This window comes from Tenrec ecaudatus, chromosome 10, assembly GCF_050624435.1.
Source record: "Tenrec ecaudatus isolate mTenEca1 chromosome 10, mTenEca1.hap1, whole genome shotgun sequence".
Classification (NCBI taxonomy): domain Eukaryota; kingdom Metazoa; phylum Chordata; class Mammalia; order Afrosoricida; family Tenrecidae; genus Tenrec; species Tenrec ecaudatus.
This window is the reverse complement of record NC_134539.1, coordinates 125,306,968-125,323,249: the sequence shown is the minus strand read 5'-3', so window position 1 is coordinate 125,323,249 and position 16,282 is coordinate 125,306,968. Positions and strand designations below refer to the sequence as shown.

At 59.0% G+C, this 16,282-nt stretch overlaps 1 protein-coding gene across 2 annotated transcripts in view; it reads left to right on the top strand.

The window, feature by feature from the left end:
- Positions 1-15,726, top strand: part of AKAP1 (A-kinase anchoring protein 1) — a 30,496-nt gene extending 14,770 nt beyond the window's left edge. For both annotated transcript variants that reach the window (XM_075561557.1, XM_075561556.1), the window contains exons 2-11: positions 2,033-3,583; positions 5,996-6,129; positions 8,123-8,249; positions 8,614-8,741; positions 10,409-10,586; positions 11,485-11,635; positions 11,912-11,979; positions 13,692-13,765; positions 13,861-13,923; positions 14,757-15,726. In XM_075561557.1, coding sequence (XP_075417672.1) covers positions 2,056-3,583; positions 5,996-6,129; positions 8,123-8,249; positions 8,614-8,741; positions 10,409-10,586; positions 11,485-11,635; positions 11,912-11,979; positions 13,692-13,765; positions 13,861-13,923; positions 14,757-14,831 — 2,526 coding nt within the window. In that variant the 5' untranslated portion in view covers positions 2,033-2,055 and the 3' untranslated portion in view covers positions 14,832-15,726. The remainder of the gene's footprint in view (positions 1-2,032; positions 3,584-5,995; positions 6,130-8,122; positions 8,250-8,613; positions 8,742-10,408; positions 10,587-11,484; positions 11,636-11,911; positions 11,980-13,691; positions 13,766-13,860; positions 13,924-14,756) is intronic.
- The last annotated feature ends 556 nt before the right edge of the window (positions 15,727-16,282 follow it).

Genomic DNA, 16,282 nt, shown 5'->3' with positions numbered 1-16,282 from the left:
AGGTCCGGGGCCTGTCTGTTAGAGAACCGGGAGTGAGCAGGGATGGGGCACGGGCTTGCCTTCAGCACCGTGTGACCACCCAGCGACCAGGCGGCTGTCTATTCCCCGGCACATGGGCCTGCTAAAAATAAGCAGGCAGCAGTTTAATTTCGGCAGCCGAGTCTCCTCCCCAGCAGCTGCAGGCCAGGGCTCCAGCCTCCTATAGACATTTCCTGGCCTCTTGGGCCTGCAGTCGTGTCCGGCGCCTCAGCTAAAGTAGTTGGCTTGGGTGGGTGCTGGGCAGCCTTTCACTAGCTTGTGCATGTAAAAGCTTTTCCACCCACAGTACTGAATATGCCTTACATATTGAGATTCAAAACAGAACCGAGCCAAAGATCAGCCCAAATATTGGGCAGAGAGACTTGGTGCTGGAAAGGAAGGCAGCAAAGAGCCTAGTGAGGCTGAGAGAGGAGTGTGTGTGTGTGTGTGTGTGTGCGCGTGCGTGCGTGCGTGCGTGTGCGCGCGCGTATCCTTAATTGAACATTTAGGGAAAGTTGCTGCCGCCTACACTACCTCCTCTGCGAGAAAGCTGAGGCTCTGTGCTCCCATAAAATGTACAGCCTCGGAAACCCGCGCCCCAGTTCCCTTCTGCCTTGTAGGCTTGCCCTAAGTCAGGGAGTTGACATTGCCTTATTGTAGACCTACACACCAGGGAAACGAGGGGGGGCACATGTAAGGAGGGGAGGGGCTGTTTCCTTGACTGGTGGGAAAAGGGGGCTGGTCTTGGCACTGGATGGGCAAACCCACTACCAGCCAGGCCCCGAGGGGTCTCACACACCAGGTAATATGCAAGGCCTTGGGGTGGGGTGACTACTGATCTGGGGTTGGCTCTCTGCTTGGTTGGAAGATGGCCTGTCTCCATCATCACAGTCTCCTGTGTCTCTGGTTGGAAGCACTTGGCTGCTAACCATGGGGTGGGTGGTTTGAGCCCTTGTGTTGCTTTATGGGAGAAAGCTGTGGAGTCTAGACTGACAGCCTTGGAAACCCCTTGGAGCAGTTCTGCTGTCACTTGGATCACCAAGACAGCAGTGGGTCTGGGGTCTTGCTGTCAGGCAAGTAGGCATTGTTGAGGCGTCACGACAGCCTCCCTCCCCTTCAGTCTCTCCCTGATCAAATTGTGGGCTCCTTTTTTGGGGAGTGGTGGTGGTATAGGAGAGACATTAAACACAAAGCCAGGATTCCATAAATCTTCCACGTTTTTAGCTAGTTGTTACAACAGCCCCCTAGACCAGACACACTGCGGTCAAGTTGATCCCTACTCCTAGCAACCCCATGGCTGAGTGGAACTGCCCCATCGGATTTCCAAGACCGTCCATCTTTATGGAAGTGACCATCACACCTCTTCTGGGTAGCCACTGGAGGCCTCAAACTGCCGACCTTTCTGTTAGCAGCGGACTGCTTAATCACCGCGCCACCAGGTCTCTGGTGGAGTGCTTCTGCTGCTTGGCTGCACATTGGAAGCACCTGCGATATAGTGGGCCGCCGCCCGAGCCCTCCCCAGAGGCTCCGAGGCGTTGGCTGGCAGGGAGCGGGGGCCTGGGGCTTTGAACAGTGTGCTGTGTGCTGCCCAGTCTGAGAACCACTGTCATAGGAGCGGGCCTCTCCTCTCCTGAAAGGACTCACAGGTAAAAAGACCCGAGGAACGCACAGCAAGCAACCATTGAACTGATGAACACGCACGCAGGGCTCCGGGAGCTCCTGCCTCCCCTCGGGCCCCTTGGGGTGTGTGTCCTCTGGGAGTTGAAAACAGGTTCAGGGTCACTGAACAGATCCTCTCACCCAGGACTTCAGAGGACCGAGATCACTAAGACTACGCCTTTCGCCGGGAACCAAGGGAGAGTTTGGCATTAAGAAACTGGGAGAAGGGGAGGGTCCTCGACGGAAAGACACCCCCCCCTCCCCCCGTAGGTGCCCGAGGGTGGGGGATGGGGCGAGCCGGTCTCTGGCCCTGGGCGGCTCTGGTTTCATCTGTCTCCCCTTGGTGTGTCCCCAGGTCCGCCCACCTGCGCCTTGAGGATGGCGGTGCAGTTCCGCGCCCTCTTCCCGCTGGCCTTGCCCGGGGCGCTGGCGCTGCTCGGCTGGTGGTGGTTTTTCTCACGTAAGAAAGGCCGTGTCAGCAGCCAGGACGAGCAGACGGACACCTCTGCCGAGGACCTTTGGACAGATTCTGAGCATCCCACCCTCAAGGAAGACCCCGGTCCTGGAGCCCTTCCCCCCGCCCCCAGGGTCCCACATCCGCCAGAGAAGGGACTGTCCACCGTGAGCAAGCTGCGGCCACAGCCAGCCGCTCGGCGGTCAGAGTCCTCGGGCAGCCTTCCAACCACCACCGACACCAGAACCCGGCCAGCGGCACACAGAGACGACCAGGCAAAGCCAGAGTGCCCCCTGCCAGCCCTGCAGGGCGTGCCCTTCCCCCATGAAGCGGTCGAGGCGTGTAAACAGGAGCCTGTAGTGAGCAGGACACCAGGGAAGGCCTGGCTGGGCCAGTCTGAAGCCCTCTCGGAAAAGCACGGCCCCGGGGAGAAGACGAGGGAGCCTGTCCGGGCGGAAGGGACGGGCGACGGGGTGCTGGGCGATCGTGTGCTACAGGAAGCTGTGTTGGCCCAGGAGCTGGGCGCGCCGGTGGAGAACAGCACAGTGTCCTGCCGGGCTCCGCTGGGTGGCACGTGGGAAGAGATGGGGAAGGCCGGGCAGCCGTCAGGGGCTGGGCTGGTGCCGAAGGAAGGTGGGGCGGGAGGGCAGTTGTCCTCGGGTAACTTCATCGATCTGCTGAAGGACGCAGAGGTGCCGGCACCCACGGTTGGAGGTGACGAGCCCCAGGGTGGAGACCTGGCAGGAGAGGTGAGCCAGGAGAACGTAGCAGGTGGAAGTGCGATGCTGGAGCAAGCTGCCTCCCAGATCATCCACAGAGTGATTCTTAGAGCCACGGAAGAAGTGCAGGCCACCACAGGGGACCAGGTTACAGGCAGTGAGCTCCAAGGGTCACGGGGTGAGGGCTGTGCTGTGGTCAGTCAGGAAGCTGACCCGGGACCCGACGCCCGAGAGCCCACTCCAGCCACAGCAGAAGCAGCTGCGGGCACTGTGGCTGCTACGCTGCCTTTGACAGACCCCGCAGCAGAGGACCCATCCCCACCAAAGACCTATATCAGCTGCCTGAGCAGCTCCCTGTCCAGCCCCAGCAGGGACAGCAAGCCAAGAAGGAACTCTGTGCACCATGTCTCTCTGGTCCCCTGCTCGCCAGCCTCTGCCGCACCCCCAGACAAGGCAAGCGTCCAGGCGGAAGACGCCGGCTACGCCTCCTGCGTGTCTGACAGCAGCCAGGGCACCCCCTCCATGTGCTCCTCAGGCCAGTGCTCGGATTCTACCTGCATGTCGGGGCTCAGAGACTCCTGCCCAGACACCGGCCCGAGCCCCAGGGACAAGGCCATCCTGCCGCTGCCAGAGAGGACTGTGGCCTTCAGCAACGGGGTGCTGAGGGGGGAGTTGTCAGACCTGGGGGCTGAGGACGGATGGAGCCTGGACGCAGAAACAGACCATTCGGGAGGTAGGAGGGGCTCGGGGTCCACACAGAGGGGTGGGTGGGTCTCCCTCCGCTCACCATGGAAGCGAGGCTCTGCGACTCTGTGTCCCGTCCAGCTGAGGAGTCTGGTGACTCAGAGCCACGGGCACTGCCCCTTGGTATGGCAGCCAGAGACCCTCCAGCCCTTCTGATGGGGCATCTAGAGCTGGGGTCACAGTTCAGTGCGGGCATGCCTCTCTGCCCTGAGTGCCCGGCGCGTGAGGGGCAAGAGGGCAGGTTTGTCCAGTGGTTTATTATTTCCACCTGCTCTCCAGAGCCCTCCCGCCCCCAGGGTAAGTGCCCAGAGAATGGCCACAACTTTGTTGAGCTGTGGGAGGCCTGAGCTTCCCTGCCAGCTGCCACCACCCACTCCATTACAGAGTACCTCCACTCCCGGGAAGCGGGCACTTCCCTAACCAAGTGCCCACATAGAGAGTTCAGTCTGCTAACACACAGGTCAGCAGCTCTGGACCCTACCTTTGCAGCCACCCTGGGGCACTTTGCTGCTTCTTGTGGACAGCCCCTTGGGGCAGGCAGGTATCCCCAGAGCCCTGCCTTCTCTGGTGGCACAGCCTGGCAAAGGTGGAGCATCTTTCGCAGAGATACCGGTCCTCAGCAGCATCGGGGGTAGGGGCACACAAGGCACTTCCCCACCTCCAGTGAGACACGGCCATCCTGTGTGCCCCGGGGAGGAAAGAGGTGTGAGAGCGAAAGACCAGACGCTGACACCACATTCACCTTAGGGATGCCCAACTATACCCCAAAGGGGGCATCTTAAAAAGGTGATTCCCCCCCTTCTTTGCCTACCTCCTCTCCACTTAATGAACAAGCCCCTGAGCTTTGTCAGTGAGGCCTGCTGGTGGAAAGGTTATGTGTTAGGTCGCTCACCAAAAGACCAGCAGTTCAAACCCACGAGCCGCTCCTTGGGAGAAAGATGAACTCCCTGTTCCCATAAAGATTTATAGTCTGGAAACCCACAGAGGGGCAGTTCTAATCTGCCCTACAAGGTCACTGCGAGACTGCACTGACTCGATGGCTGAGTTTTCCGGCTTGTTGGGCCTGCTCTCGACTATGGAGTAGCTGCTGCTGTCTGTGTATAAGGCCCCAGAGTGGAAGCTTAGCAGAGCAGGCGGCCTTGCCACAGCATCTGAGAGCGCTCCCGTGTGTCAGAGGCCAGGCTCAGGCGCTGTGTGCAGGAGGCCCGCACGTGGACCACAGGTTGCTGGCTGCTGGCCCTAGGTGCAGCCTACTCTCGGCCACCTGGGTCCCATCTGGTGTCCTTCAAAGGCCTGGAGCCCCCACTGGGCTGCTTCAGCATCTGGCAGCAGTTGGGCAAGGCGACTTCCCCTGGTGGGGAGGTTTCCCTGCAGTGAAGCTCAGACTTGCGCCCCTGGTGTGGAGGGAGAAGGGTGGCCTTTGAAGGTCACTCTAGCTGGCAGCAGTCTTACAGAGCTACTGCTCTGCACCCAAAGGTTTTGCCCAGGTTTGGGGAGAACACTTGGCAGATGGCACAATTAGTGGGCCCTCAGGGCAATCTGTTTCCGACTGAGTGGCCTCAGGGTCTCTGCATCGGCCCCTTGGCTTGGCTTGGGGAGCAGCTCCAGGTAGTGCAGGCCAGCCTCTGTTGCCCCTTTGGAATGCACATTGAATGGAGTAGCTAACCCCCTTGGTCCCAAAATGTTGCATGCAGATTCTGTCCTCCCCTTTCCCACCCCTTGGGTGGCAAGGAAGCTGGGTGGTTCGAGACACCCCCCCACCCCCACCCCACCCCCCAGAGCTGCCTGTCAGGAGAAGGGCACAGTTCCTCTCATGCATGGCAACACCATGGCTCGGACCTGGTGTCACGGCAGATGGCTAGTCTGCCCCTTTTGGATGACCTCTGATACCCACCAGGCCTAAGTAGAGGGGATGGAGGCCTTCCTTCCCTGCCCACTGCTGGTGGGGGTGAGCCTCAGGCCTCTCCCTCAGCCTCTGCTTGGCTGTAGGCCACTCCTCTGAGCTCAGTCCCAGAGCTCTGGCTAGAAGATGCCAGGCCTGTGCCTGGGGCGGTTGGGAGGCTGTGGAAGCAGTTGTAATGGCTCTGGAGGCCCTGCTGCCAGCCCGTTGTGGCCCGTCCCCCCTCTCCCTGCTCCGTGGGCTCCCCTTCCCCGGGCAGGAGGTCACCACCTGTCTGCTCCAGCAGCTGTGGCTGGGCGCGGCTCCAATAAGCAAGTGGGACTTTAAGTGACTGGCTAAAATTAGGTGTATCTACACCCCCAGCCCCTTTCATTGGGGTGGTTCTGAGCTTTCTCAACTGAGCTGGCAGTTACCTGCCCGCCGTGAGGAGGGGGCGTGGGGCGGGGGTTCTCGGAAGAGTGAGCTGGCCCGTACGCTGAGTCTGTGCGCGCCTCTCGGCAGGCTCCGACGGGAACAGCATGGACTCTGCGGACAGCTGCTGCAGCCTCCAGAAGAGCGAGGCTTTCCAGAGTGCCCCCGCAGTCTCCGACCCCAAGAAGGTGGACCTCATCATCTGGGAGATCGAGGTGCCAAAGGTACGGGTCCCGTCAGCCAGCCTAGGGGCCGACTCCAAGCGCCAGTGGGCTCCTGGCCATCAGACTCTAGGGGAGGTGGCCCGGGCAAGAAGCCCTGAGTCACTCGAGGGACAGGCAGGCTGCACCGGGCTGAGGATCTGAGAGCTGTTTCCCACGTGGCCTGCTGCCCCCCAGGAGTCTTCTCCTTGTGGCCTTCCCAACCTCCAGGCCTGCCCTGATCCCCAAGGGCTCTCCTGAAGGTAGGGCTGTGGGCCACATTCAGATCTCACCTTGGGGTATGTGGTGAAAGTACAGCAATTGTGCAAGGAAACCGAAGCCCCGCGTTGAGCTGACCCCTGAGAGCCACTGCTAAGACTTTGATTTCCTGCCCGTCTTGCACCCTGTAGTTTTTAAACAAAACTGAGCTTATGTCGCTTTAATTAATGCTTTTAAATACTTAACAATTTAATATTCCTGTGTTATTCTCTGAAAAGGGTAACTGACTGCATTATTCATTGTGTGAATGTCAGTTTTCTTCACCAGCCCCCAATTCCAATTGCTTAAGTGGCTTCTGGCTCCTTGCTGTTCCAGCGTACAATTTATTAGTTTGATCTTGAGGTTTGTCTCTGGGACTTGGGAGTAATTGGCAGGCGGCCGTCTCCCTGGCACTCAGCCCTCTGCCGAGGTCCAGGGCCCGGGTTGCTGCCACCTCCCCTGCACCCCTGTTGGTCACCCCTGCTGCCCTCCTCACCTCTGTGCTCCGGGTGAAGAGGGGGTGTGTTCCTGGGAGCCCCACAGGCCGTTTCAGAGCGTGTCTTACTTCATAACCAAGTTTGGCTTCCTCTGACGGCCTTGGCCTGTGGCCCTGTCCTTGGCATTTCTGCCTGCCTCCCTGGTGGGGTTTGCTCAGGCCTGGGAGTTAGTTGGCAGCCGGAGCCCCACTGGGGGGGAGGGTCTTGGTCCTTGATCTTCAAATGAGCCCCCTTAACTTTACAAGGAACCCAGGTGGCACAGAGGTTAAAGCTCTCGGCTGCTCTGAGGGGGAACGGTGTGATGGTGTGCTGTCAAGGTCGCCATCGTGGGCACCCTATGGGGGCAGCTCTGCCCTCCCCTGGTTGGGGGGGAGGTCTCTGTTAGTGAGAGTTAAAGCCACGGCAGGGGTGGGGTGGGTGTCAGGTTTTCTGTTTGGACCTGCGCAGATGGTATAGGTTTGGGAGTTCAGGAGCCTGCTGCCTTTGGAGCTTTCTGGGCCCAGGTTAGAATCAAGTGTGGGAGCCTGCCAGCCCAGGTCACGTGCAGCCTTGCACAAGTGACCTAGCCTCCCCAGGCTTGCTTCCCAACAGTAGAGTGGTGCTCACTGTGCCAGGCTGACAGGTGTTGTCGAGTAAATAGAGTCTCAGGTGGGTCAGCTTTGTCTTTACATTTGATGTTTCCTTTCTAAGAACTCCACTGCGTGTATATTTATTACTGAAGTAGTGCTTTCATGAGTGACACCAATTTACTGGGATTAATACTCAATTCATATGTGTGCCAAATTGACACAGAATTTCAAGATGAGAAGGCTTTAGAGAAAATGAATTGGATGTTTATTTGTCACCGCTAATGGATAAAAGTCAGCATGTGTCGTTGAGGAAATAGAAGTGCATCAACAAAAGGCATGCCCTAACCTCATATTGACATCCTCTGTTGGAAACCTGGCCGGGGCAGTCAGCACCCTGTAGGACAGGGTGGGGGGCCTGTGGGTGGAACTCTTCATGGCCTTAGAAAGCCTCGTCTTTCTCAAGGGAGCCCCTGGTGGTGTCCAACTGCTGACCTTGCAGCCAGCAGCCCAAACAAAGCCACTACAGGGTCATCCCAAGCCAGGGCCGAATTGAACCACTTTGTCTTTTTCGGCCACAAAATGTAGGCGCTGAGAACAGGCTCTGCCCACTGAGGTCTGAAATGTCATGTTCGCAACGTGCTTGAACTTGCCTGTGGCTATGACCTCCTCTCTCCCATCTCTTCTCTCCGGAAGCACTTGGTGGGCCGGCTCATTGGCAAGCAGGGACGGTACGTGAGTTTTCTGAAGCAAACATCTGGTGCCAAGATCTACATTTCCACCCTGCCCTACACCCAGAACGTGCAGGTCTGCCACATCGAAGGTCAGTGGCCTTCTGTGCCCACCGGGCTCTGTTCCCGTCCTGTGCCCAAGCCCGAGCCGCCCACACAGGGAGCTACACCTCCAGGTGGCAGCCCTTCCCTGTCCAAGAGCTGGAGGGACCCGTGTGGCTCTCCCCACCAGATCTGGCCGGGAGAGCCAGGTTTGCCGCCACCCCTTCCCCAGCAAGGACCAGGTCCTTCCCAACAGGCCCTCCAGGAGGGGTCTCAGAAGAGGCTTTTCCTAAGCTGACCCAGCCATTGGTCCCTGGTAGCTGCTCTTGAGCTGTGGCGTAGGGTCTGTGGTGTTGGTCTCACCGACAGTGACAATCAGCTCTGCTTTTACCCCTCCCCCCACTCCCCATGTAGGTTCTAAGCATCATGTGGACAAAGCGCTGAACTTGATCGGGAAGAAGTTCAAGGAGCTCAACCTCACCAATATCTATGCTCCCCCATTACCCTCGCTGGCTCTGCCTTCTCTGCCCATGACCACCTGGGTGAGCATATCCCCCATCTACCACCCAAATCACCCTAAGCAACAGCCTTCCGAGACCGGGGCCCGAGACACTCACCTCTGGCCTCCATCAGCCACCTGAGGCTGACCTGTGAGCTCGGGGTGGACTGGGGCTCAGGGCTGGGCAGGGAGCCAGCAGCGCAGGTCACTGGAAGGGACCCCATGTCCCCAGCTCTACTGCCGTGCCCCCTTTGGGCTTTCTAGGCATTTGCCTAAAAGGAATCTAGTCCTGCCGGGAGATATTCTGTCCTGGCAGCGGGGGCTCCTTGAAGTTGGTGCTGCTGGTTCAGGGTCACCACCATGGGTATGAATGGCCCTGGTGAAGCAGTCCCTTCCCCCTTGCCCTCTTGGGAGCAGGCGCCCTGGAGGCTGCCCTGGTTAGGAGGTGAGGCGTTGGCAGGAGAGCAGCTGCCACCAGGCCTGTGTTTTGGTGGTGGTGGCCCTTCAGCGCCTGTAGCGTGCCTCGGCGCTGCCTGGCCCATCACAGAGAATGCAGTGCAGGGCTCCAGGCCCAAGGCCACTGCCCCAAGGACTGCTCTCCTGGGCTTCATTTATCATTTCATTTCTATGGCTTCACCCCACCCTCCAAATGGACCCTTGTGTTTGGGGAAGGGCTGGGGCATCCGCTTCTTGGGGGTACGTAGGAGGGAGGACACTGGACCCCACTCCGCTACCCCTCCTGACAGAGGGTGGAAGATGCTCCTCTTGTTTATTTTCAGAAGTGAGTAGCGTGTGGCCTCCTGCCCTTGTGTTCTGCTTGGCTCCACGGGGCTGGGGAGGTGACCCAGGTGCCTGTCAGCAGGCAGAGCTGGAGGGAGGCTCTGCCAGGGCCTCTACCCTGCCCGGAGCTCCTAGGGGTTGCTGGGGCCTGGCAGCAGGAAGGCTAGTGCTGGCATCCTCCCAGAGCCTGGCCACCGAGCCTGCCTGTCTTCAAACCCCAGAAGGAGCAGGTGGCGATGCCTGCAGCTGAGGGGAGGAGTAAGCCGGAGGGGCCGAGGGGAGGCAGCAGGAAGAAGGGCAAATAGCAGATACCATGCAGACCATCACAGCTTGCCCCTGGGCCTGCTGGCAGCCCCCGCCTGCTGCTATGAAGGCAGAGTAGAGGGGCATTCTAGAGTCTGAAGACCCCGGAGTCATCAGCGTCCTACTCAGGGGAACTGGTTCAGATAGGAGGACCTGCCCACAGCCTCTTCCAACCCTGTTCCCAGGCACCCGGAAATCAGCTCACTCACACGTCTGCCCTACCCTGGGTCTTACAGACTCATCCAGATTGGTGGGAGGGAGGGGCAGCTCTGGACGGACCCTGGCCAGGCCAGCATGAGGCTCAACACTACCTCCACCCCTGGCTCCTGAGTGCTCGCAGTCTGCTGGGCGCCTCCCTGCCCGTCCCCGAGGTGAGGGCGCCTCTAGCGGGTCACTTGTGGAATTGCAGGACAAGGGCAGCACAGCGGTGTCAACCCCCACCTACCCTTCCTGGTTCCAGGAGGTGTCCTTCAGCCCTTGTCACCTGGTGCATGCTGTTTGGGGGTCACCATGGCCCCTTGAGCATGTGGGTGCTCAGAGCTGTGCCTGGGCCTCAGGTCTTCCCCCACCCCCAGGAAGAGGAGGGGCCACGGTGACCTCGGCAGCATCTCTCCTTCCTGTCCACAGCTCTTGCTGCCCAGTGGCGTCACTGTGGAGGTGATCGTGGTCAGCCAGGTCAACGCCGGGCACCTGTTTGTGCAGCAGCACACCCACCCCACCTTCCACGCCCTGCGCAGCCTGGACCAGCAGATGTACCTCTGCTACTCGCAGCCCGACATCCCCATCTTGCCGACCCCTGTGGAAAGTACGTGTTGCAGGGGGTGGTGCGCTGGGGCCGGGCTAGGAAGGTTGCTCAGCAGGTGCCTGCTCTGCCCTTGGTCTGGACCACACACAGCTCCCCCCCACCCTGGCTGGCCAGGCACAGAGAGCCAGCACTGGCGGTGGTTCTGGCTTGTTGACACAGGCATTCAGAAAGCAGCTGAGTGTCCAGGGAGGGGAAGGTGGGGGAGGAAGGGAAAGTATCTGTGTGGACGCCGGTGGCCATGCCCTTCCCCTTCCCCTAAAAGGGCGTTCAGGCCCTACCTGTGCGGCTCATCTCCAGGGCACAGGTGAGAAAGCCCGAGTCTCTGAAACCAAACGTTGGCCCAGGTGACACCTGTGCAGATGCCGGGCTCCGAGTCCACCCTTTGATGCCCTTGACAGCAAGGACTGAGTGGTAGACCATCTTTCCACCCACCCCCATCAGGGGTCTTGGCTTCTACCTAGCCCAGGACCCCCCTGGAAGAGCTTTGGGCATCAGGAAGTCCCTTGGTGTGTGGAACAGTTTGTGTACATTTGCTCACAGAGGCATGAGGACTCTATTCCCACAGATTCTCGAAGCCCACCTCCACCCAGCAGTAAGGGCAGGACCGGAGTACTAAGATGTGACTGCCCCAAGGTTGCCCTAGGGTGGCCTCCACCCTGTTTTTGTGGGTGACCTGTGGTGTCAGTGTCTCTGGCCTTGCTGCCTGTCCAGAGGCAAAGGGAAGTGCTCTTAGTTCTGGGTTGCTTGGGGTGGGACACACGCCAGGCCACAGGCCCCATGTCTGAGTCCTGGGCCTGGCCAGACTGGACTGGGGATTCATTCCCCCTCCTGGTGTGGGGCAGTGGGGGGTGCAGGTGGGTGGACAGCCGTATGCACATGCCCCCTTCCCACCCTGCAGTTGCCGTCATCTGCGCTGCCCCTGGTGCAGACGGGGCCTGGTGGCGTGCACAGGTGGTCGCCTCCTACGAGGAGACCGAAGAAGTGGAGATTCGCTATGTGGACTATGGTGGATACAAGAGGGTGAAGGTGGATGCGCTCCGGCAGATCAGGTGAGTGGACACTCCCGGACAGACAGGTGAACAGACCTGTGGGCGAATGGGCAGTGGAACATATGCCCTGTTCCCAAGCCCAGGGGAGCGGGGTCTGGTAGGAAGCCGAAGGCTGCCCTCAGCAAGGCTAAACAAGGCAGCAAGCTGGTCTCCCCGGCCCCTGGGCTGTGGCCTCGGACACAGGCCCACGTGTGAGGCGTGTGTGCCGGTGTGAGCGGCTGGGCTGTCCTGCTTGCTGTGGATCCAGTCTTCAGTCGCTCCTTGTTACCTTCACAGGTCAGACTTCGTGACGCTGCCATTCCAGGGAGCAGAAGTCCTCCTGGACGGCGTGATGCCCCTGTCAGGTAACAGGTGGGGCTCTGGCAGGGGCTGCATAGGAGGGGCCTTGCTCTTTCAGAGTGCCGCTGGGCCCATTCGGACACCGGTGGCCCACTCTCCGAGTTTCTGATTGAGAGCCGGTCAAGGCATTTCTGACGGGTGTCCCGGCGGCCCCCGTTTTGCCCTGTCTCCACCTGGGTCCCCAGCCCTGAGGTGCTTCTGATGGAGGCACTTGGCAGTTTAGTCCAGCCCGCTGTCTCAGTGGCTGTGCTCAGGACAGCTGTGGACAGAGCCTGCTGGGGCATGGCTCCCTTGGGACAGCGGTGCTATCACACCAGCGCCGTGGCCAGCGGCCCTAGACTGGGCAGCAGTGACAGAGAGGAAAGAGGCCTGGCAGTGTGGCCCTCGGTCATTCTTGGGGTCCCACTGTCCCTGTCCCAGGCCCACCCTGCCCAGTCCTGTTGGTGCCACTGACCCATGCAGCAGAGCAGTCGCCGCCTATGGGAGACGTGGGCACCCTCCCAACCCTCACTCTTCCGTCCGTCAGGCCCTGCTAAAGCAAGTGCTCTCTAAGACTTTCCTGGCCACCTTCAATGCCAGGCTCTCTCAGGTGCCCCACCTTGTGCGGCGGGTGGGCGTGTTTCTTTCATTGCAATTCCATTCATAACTGACCGAGCGTTTGCCATATGCCAAGCTCTGCGCCAGAAGGTCTACATACAACCCACCCAGCTCGGGAGACCCTGCAAGATGGGCGGCTAGTCTGAGTCCGCCCCGGCTTCATCTGTAGCACCCAGCAGAGGCCTGCCTCTAGAGTTGCTTTGGATCTGGGTGCAGACCGTTCACATCGGGAATTAAGCTACAAACAAAAGACCTCACTGCCATTGAGTCGATTCCGACTCCTAGGAGCCCTGGTGGTGTAGTGGGTGGCACGTTAGACTGGTAAGCACAGGGTCAGCAGTTTGAAACCACCGCCGCCCGCAGGGAAAGCCAGCCTTCTGCTCTGTAGCGAGATCCCGTCTGTCTTGGAAACCCGCAGGGGCAGTAGTTAGTCCTTCCCCTGCCCTGCAGGTACCTGTGAGCCAGAGCACAGTGGATTAGGTGGCGACGGTTTCATTTCAGGTCATCAGTTGTGTTATTTAACAGTTGACACTACAAATCAGACCCTCCAGTTGTTGACGCTGTCCCCTGACCCCATCCTGTGGTTTCTCCATCCACATGAACCCCCCCGCCAGCCCTCAGCCTGTGGCTTCACCTGCCCACCTCACCCCCCCCTTGAGTGGGTTCTTGGGCATACTCATTCAGCCCGGCTGCCTCCAAGCTGGGCCCCTCTGCACCCTGGCCCCCGCCTTGATGGAGCTGGGTGCTCATTGCTTGAGCTCAGCTTTTCCTGTCACTGCTCTGGGAGCTGCTTGGCCTTGGGCAGTCCACCTTGCTCTCAGGTGTTCTCACCTGTAAAGTTGAGGGCATCTGACTGTCAGAGGCGTCACCAGGCTGTGACGGTGATGTTCCTGGCACTCGTGCATTCGCTCCCAGAGGGCTGGGCTTCTGCCCCTTTGAGTGTCTATAAGCAGGCAACAGGGACCCCGAGCTCAGCCATCTGGAGTCACAGGTGTACCCGACAGGTGGCTGACTCTCCCAGGTGAAGACCCCCAGTCCCCCGATGGAGCAGAGTGGGTGATGGGAGCGCCCTGTCCCGGGGAGGCGGGGAGGGTCTAACAGCTCCTCCTCTCGCCCACAGATGATGAGCACTTTTCCCCGGAGGCAGATGCAGCCATGAGCGAGATGACCGGAAATGCAGCCTTGCTTGCCCAGGTGGGTGCCCGGGTCTGTCCGGGGGCGGGGCTAGGGAGGTGGGTACACTGCCCTCTCCCACTTTCAATGGGCATATGCGTGCTGGTGTGTTGTAGGTGACGAGTTACAGTCAGACCGGCCTCCCCCTGATCCAGCTGTGGAGCGTGGTTGGCGATGACGTAAGTGCTCCTCTTCCCCTCTCCCTCCTCGACCACCAAGGGTGCAGGGAGCTGCTCTCCCAATGCCTCTCAGCTAACCCAGCAGGTTAGACTCTCCCCACACGCCCCAGATGCTGGGCTTCTAACCGCAAGGTCAGCAGCTCGAAACCCCCAGTTGCCCCCAGGGAGAAAGAGGAGGTTGTCTGCTCCTATAAAGACAGACTTTCCTGGGCCGGTTCTTTTCTACCTGGCGGGGTAGCCGAGTCAGAATCGACTCGATGGCAGTGAGTTGGAGAGACCTTTTGGGTGGGCACTGTCGGGATGCATCAGCCAGGGATGCTAAGATACTCTCTGAATTTGGGAGGACAGCCCGCTCCCCAACCAAGCCCTGATGTCAGTGGTGGGGGGTGAGACTCCGATCCCAGACCTTCCCCTCTGTCCCTTCCCACCATAAGGGTCTCCTGTCCTGTTTTTACAAGACTGGAAGCCAGATATCCTCAGCATATCTTAAAGCACATCCCATGTCAGAGGAACCTTGGTTAGGCATTGGACTTTACCTGCAAGGTTGGGGGTTCAAATCCACCAGCTGTTATGGGGGAGAAAGAGGAGGCTGTCTGCTCCCCTAAGTAAAGATTTACAGTCTCAGAAAACCATTCTATTCTGTCCTGTAGCATCGCGGTGAGTCAGAACCCACCAGCTGGCAGGGGGTAACTCTCATGGACCCAGGAACAGCAAGCCTGGCCCCTTCCCATGCTCCTGGGGTGCTGGCCTGGGCATGTTGGGTTGCAACCTCCAGTTGGCTGGAGCCTCTGCCCAGGTGCTGGAGACAGCTCTCAGGGGACTCTCTATTCTAGGTGGTGTTGATAAACCGGTGGCTGGTGGAGCGAGGACTTGCCCAGTGGGTGGACAGCTGCTACCCGAACCTTTGACCCTCACCCCTCAACACAGCCGCTGCGCCAGTCTTTTTGCTGTTAAAATTGAGCTTGGCACTCAGGGCAAAGACCTGACATCAGAATAACAAAACGTTGTCCTCCCAGAACGTCGGCTTCTCTCTCCTGTTGCAATGAAAGGGAAGGGCAGGCCTCTGTGTTCTTTTCAAAGCCATAGGATGGTACTTCACAGGCTTGTGAACAGAGAGGAAACAACCTCAACTAGATTGTCCTGTGCCCCCCTGCCATCCCACCCCCCACCGCCCTTCGCCCCCCCCCCCCCCCCCAGTGGGGTTTCAGCACAGAGCAGGGTTGGAAGGGTCTCTGACTTCAGACCCTCTCTTCTACCTTCAGGGAGGAAGACAGGAACTGACTAAGGGATGTCAATTGCTCATAGCTTTACATACGTGATCGATGGCATGTAGGCATTTTTATGGGCTTCGTCAGGCCTCTGCCGACCCACACTTTTTTAATGGGGTGAAGGGTGGTGGTCGGCACACACCTCTGGCCTGGGGTGGGGGTGGGGTGGAGCCTGTGACCCTGCCAAGCCGGGTGTAATTTGTAATCATTTTCTATTTGTGCAAACTGTAAATATGTTTGAAAATGTAATATTTTGTACACGATCCACTGGAAGAACAAAGGGAACGGAGACTGCCAACCCCGGGTTTCCTGCAAGCACTCGGCAAAGGGGCAGCCGGCCGGCTCCTGGCACTCCGGCCATGTGACAGGGAACCGTGGCCAAGGGGTTTTCTGCTGTACAAATTTGTAAAAAAACAAACAAAAAAAAACAACCCACAACTCATTGAATTGACCTCGTGGTGGTGTGTGTGTTCTTTTTTCTTTTAATTGGCCTTCAGCGTTATGCAATAAAAACTAATTCCCTTTATAGCTCAAACTGGTTATCAGTCTGGGATTGTATACGCTGTGGTGGAGTCTTAGGAGCCTTGATGGGACAGTGGATTAAGCGTCGGGCTGCTGACCACACCATCCATCAGCAGTTCAAAACCACCTTGGGAGAAAGATGAGGCTGTCTGCTCCTATAAAGATTGCCCGCCTCGGAAACCCAAAGGGCCGCTCTACTCTGCCCTGCAGTCATTTTCAACCTGACGGCAGTGGGCTTGCATGAGGCTGGGTCCACGTTTCCGATGGTGGGCTATCATTTGTTGAGCAGACTGGACACGCCACCCACAGGCCCCCCAAGCAAACTGCACCAGGGCTGTGTTTGAGGCAGCCTGGGCAGACATTTCCACTTGGCCCTTCTCCCTGTTCTCCGCCAGGTGGCAGTGGAGGCTCCTCTGATCTCGGCGTCTCCAGCCAGCCTGGCTCCCCGAGGCCTGGTGCCTTCATAGTCGATGCTATTTAATCAACTGTGTGACTTTTTACCATAAGACGCCCTTTGAAGTTGATGCCGATGCAGTGACCCTACAGCACAGGGTAGAACTGCCCTTGTG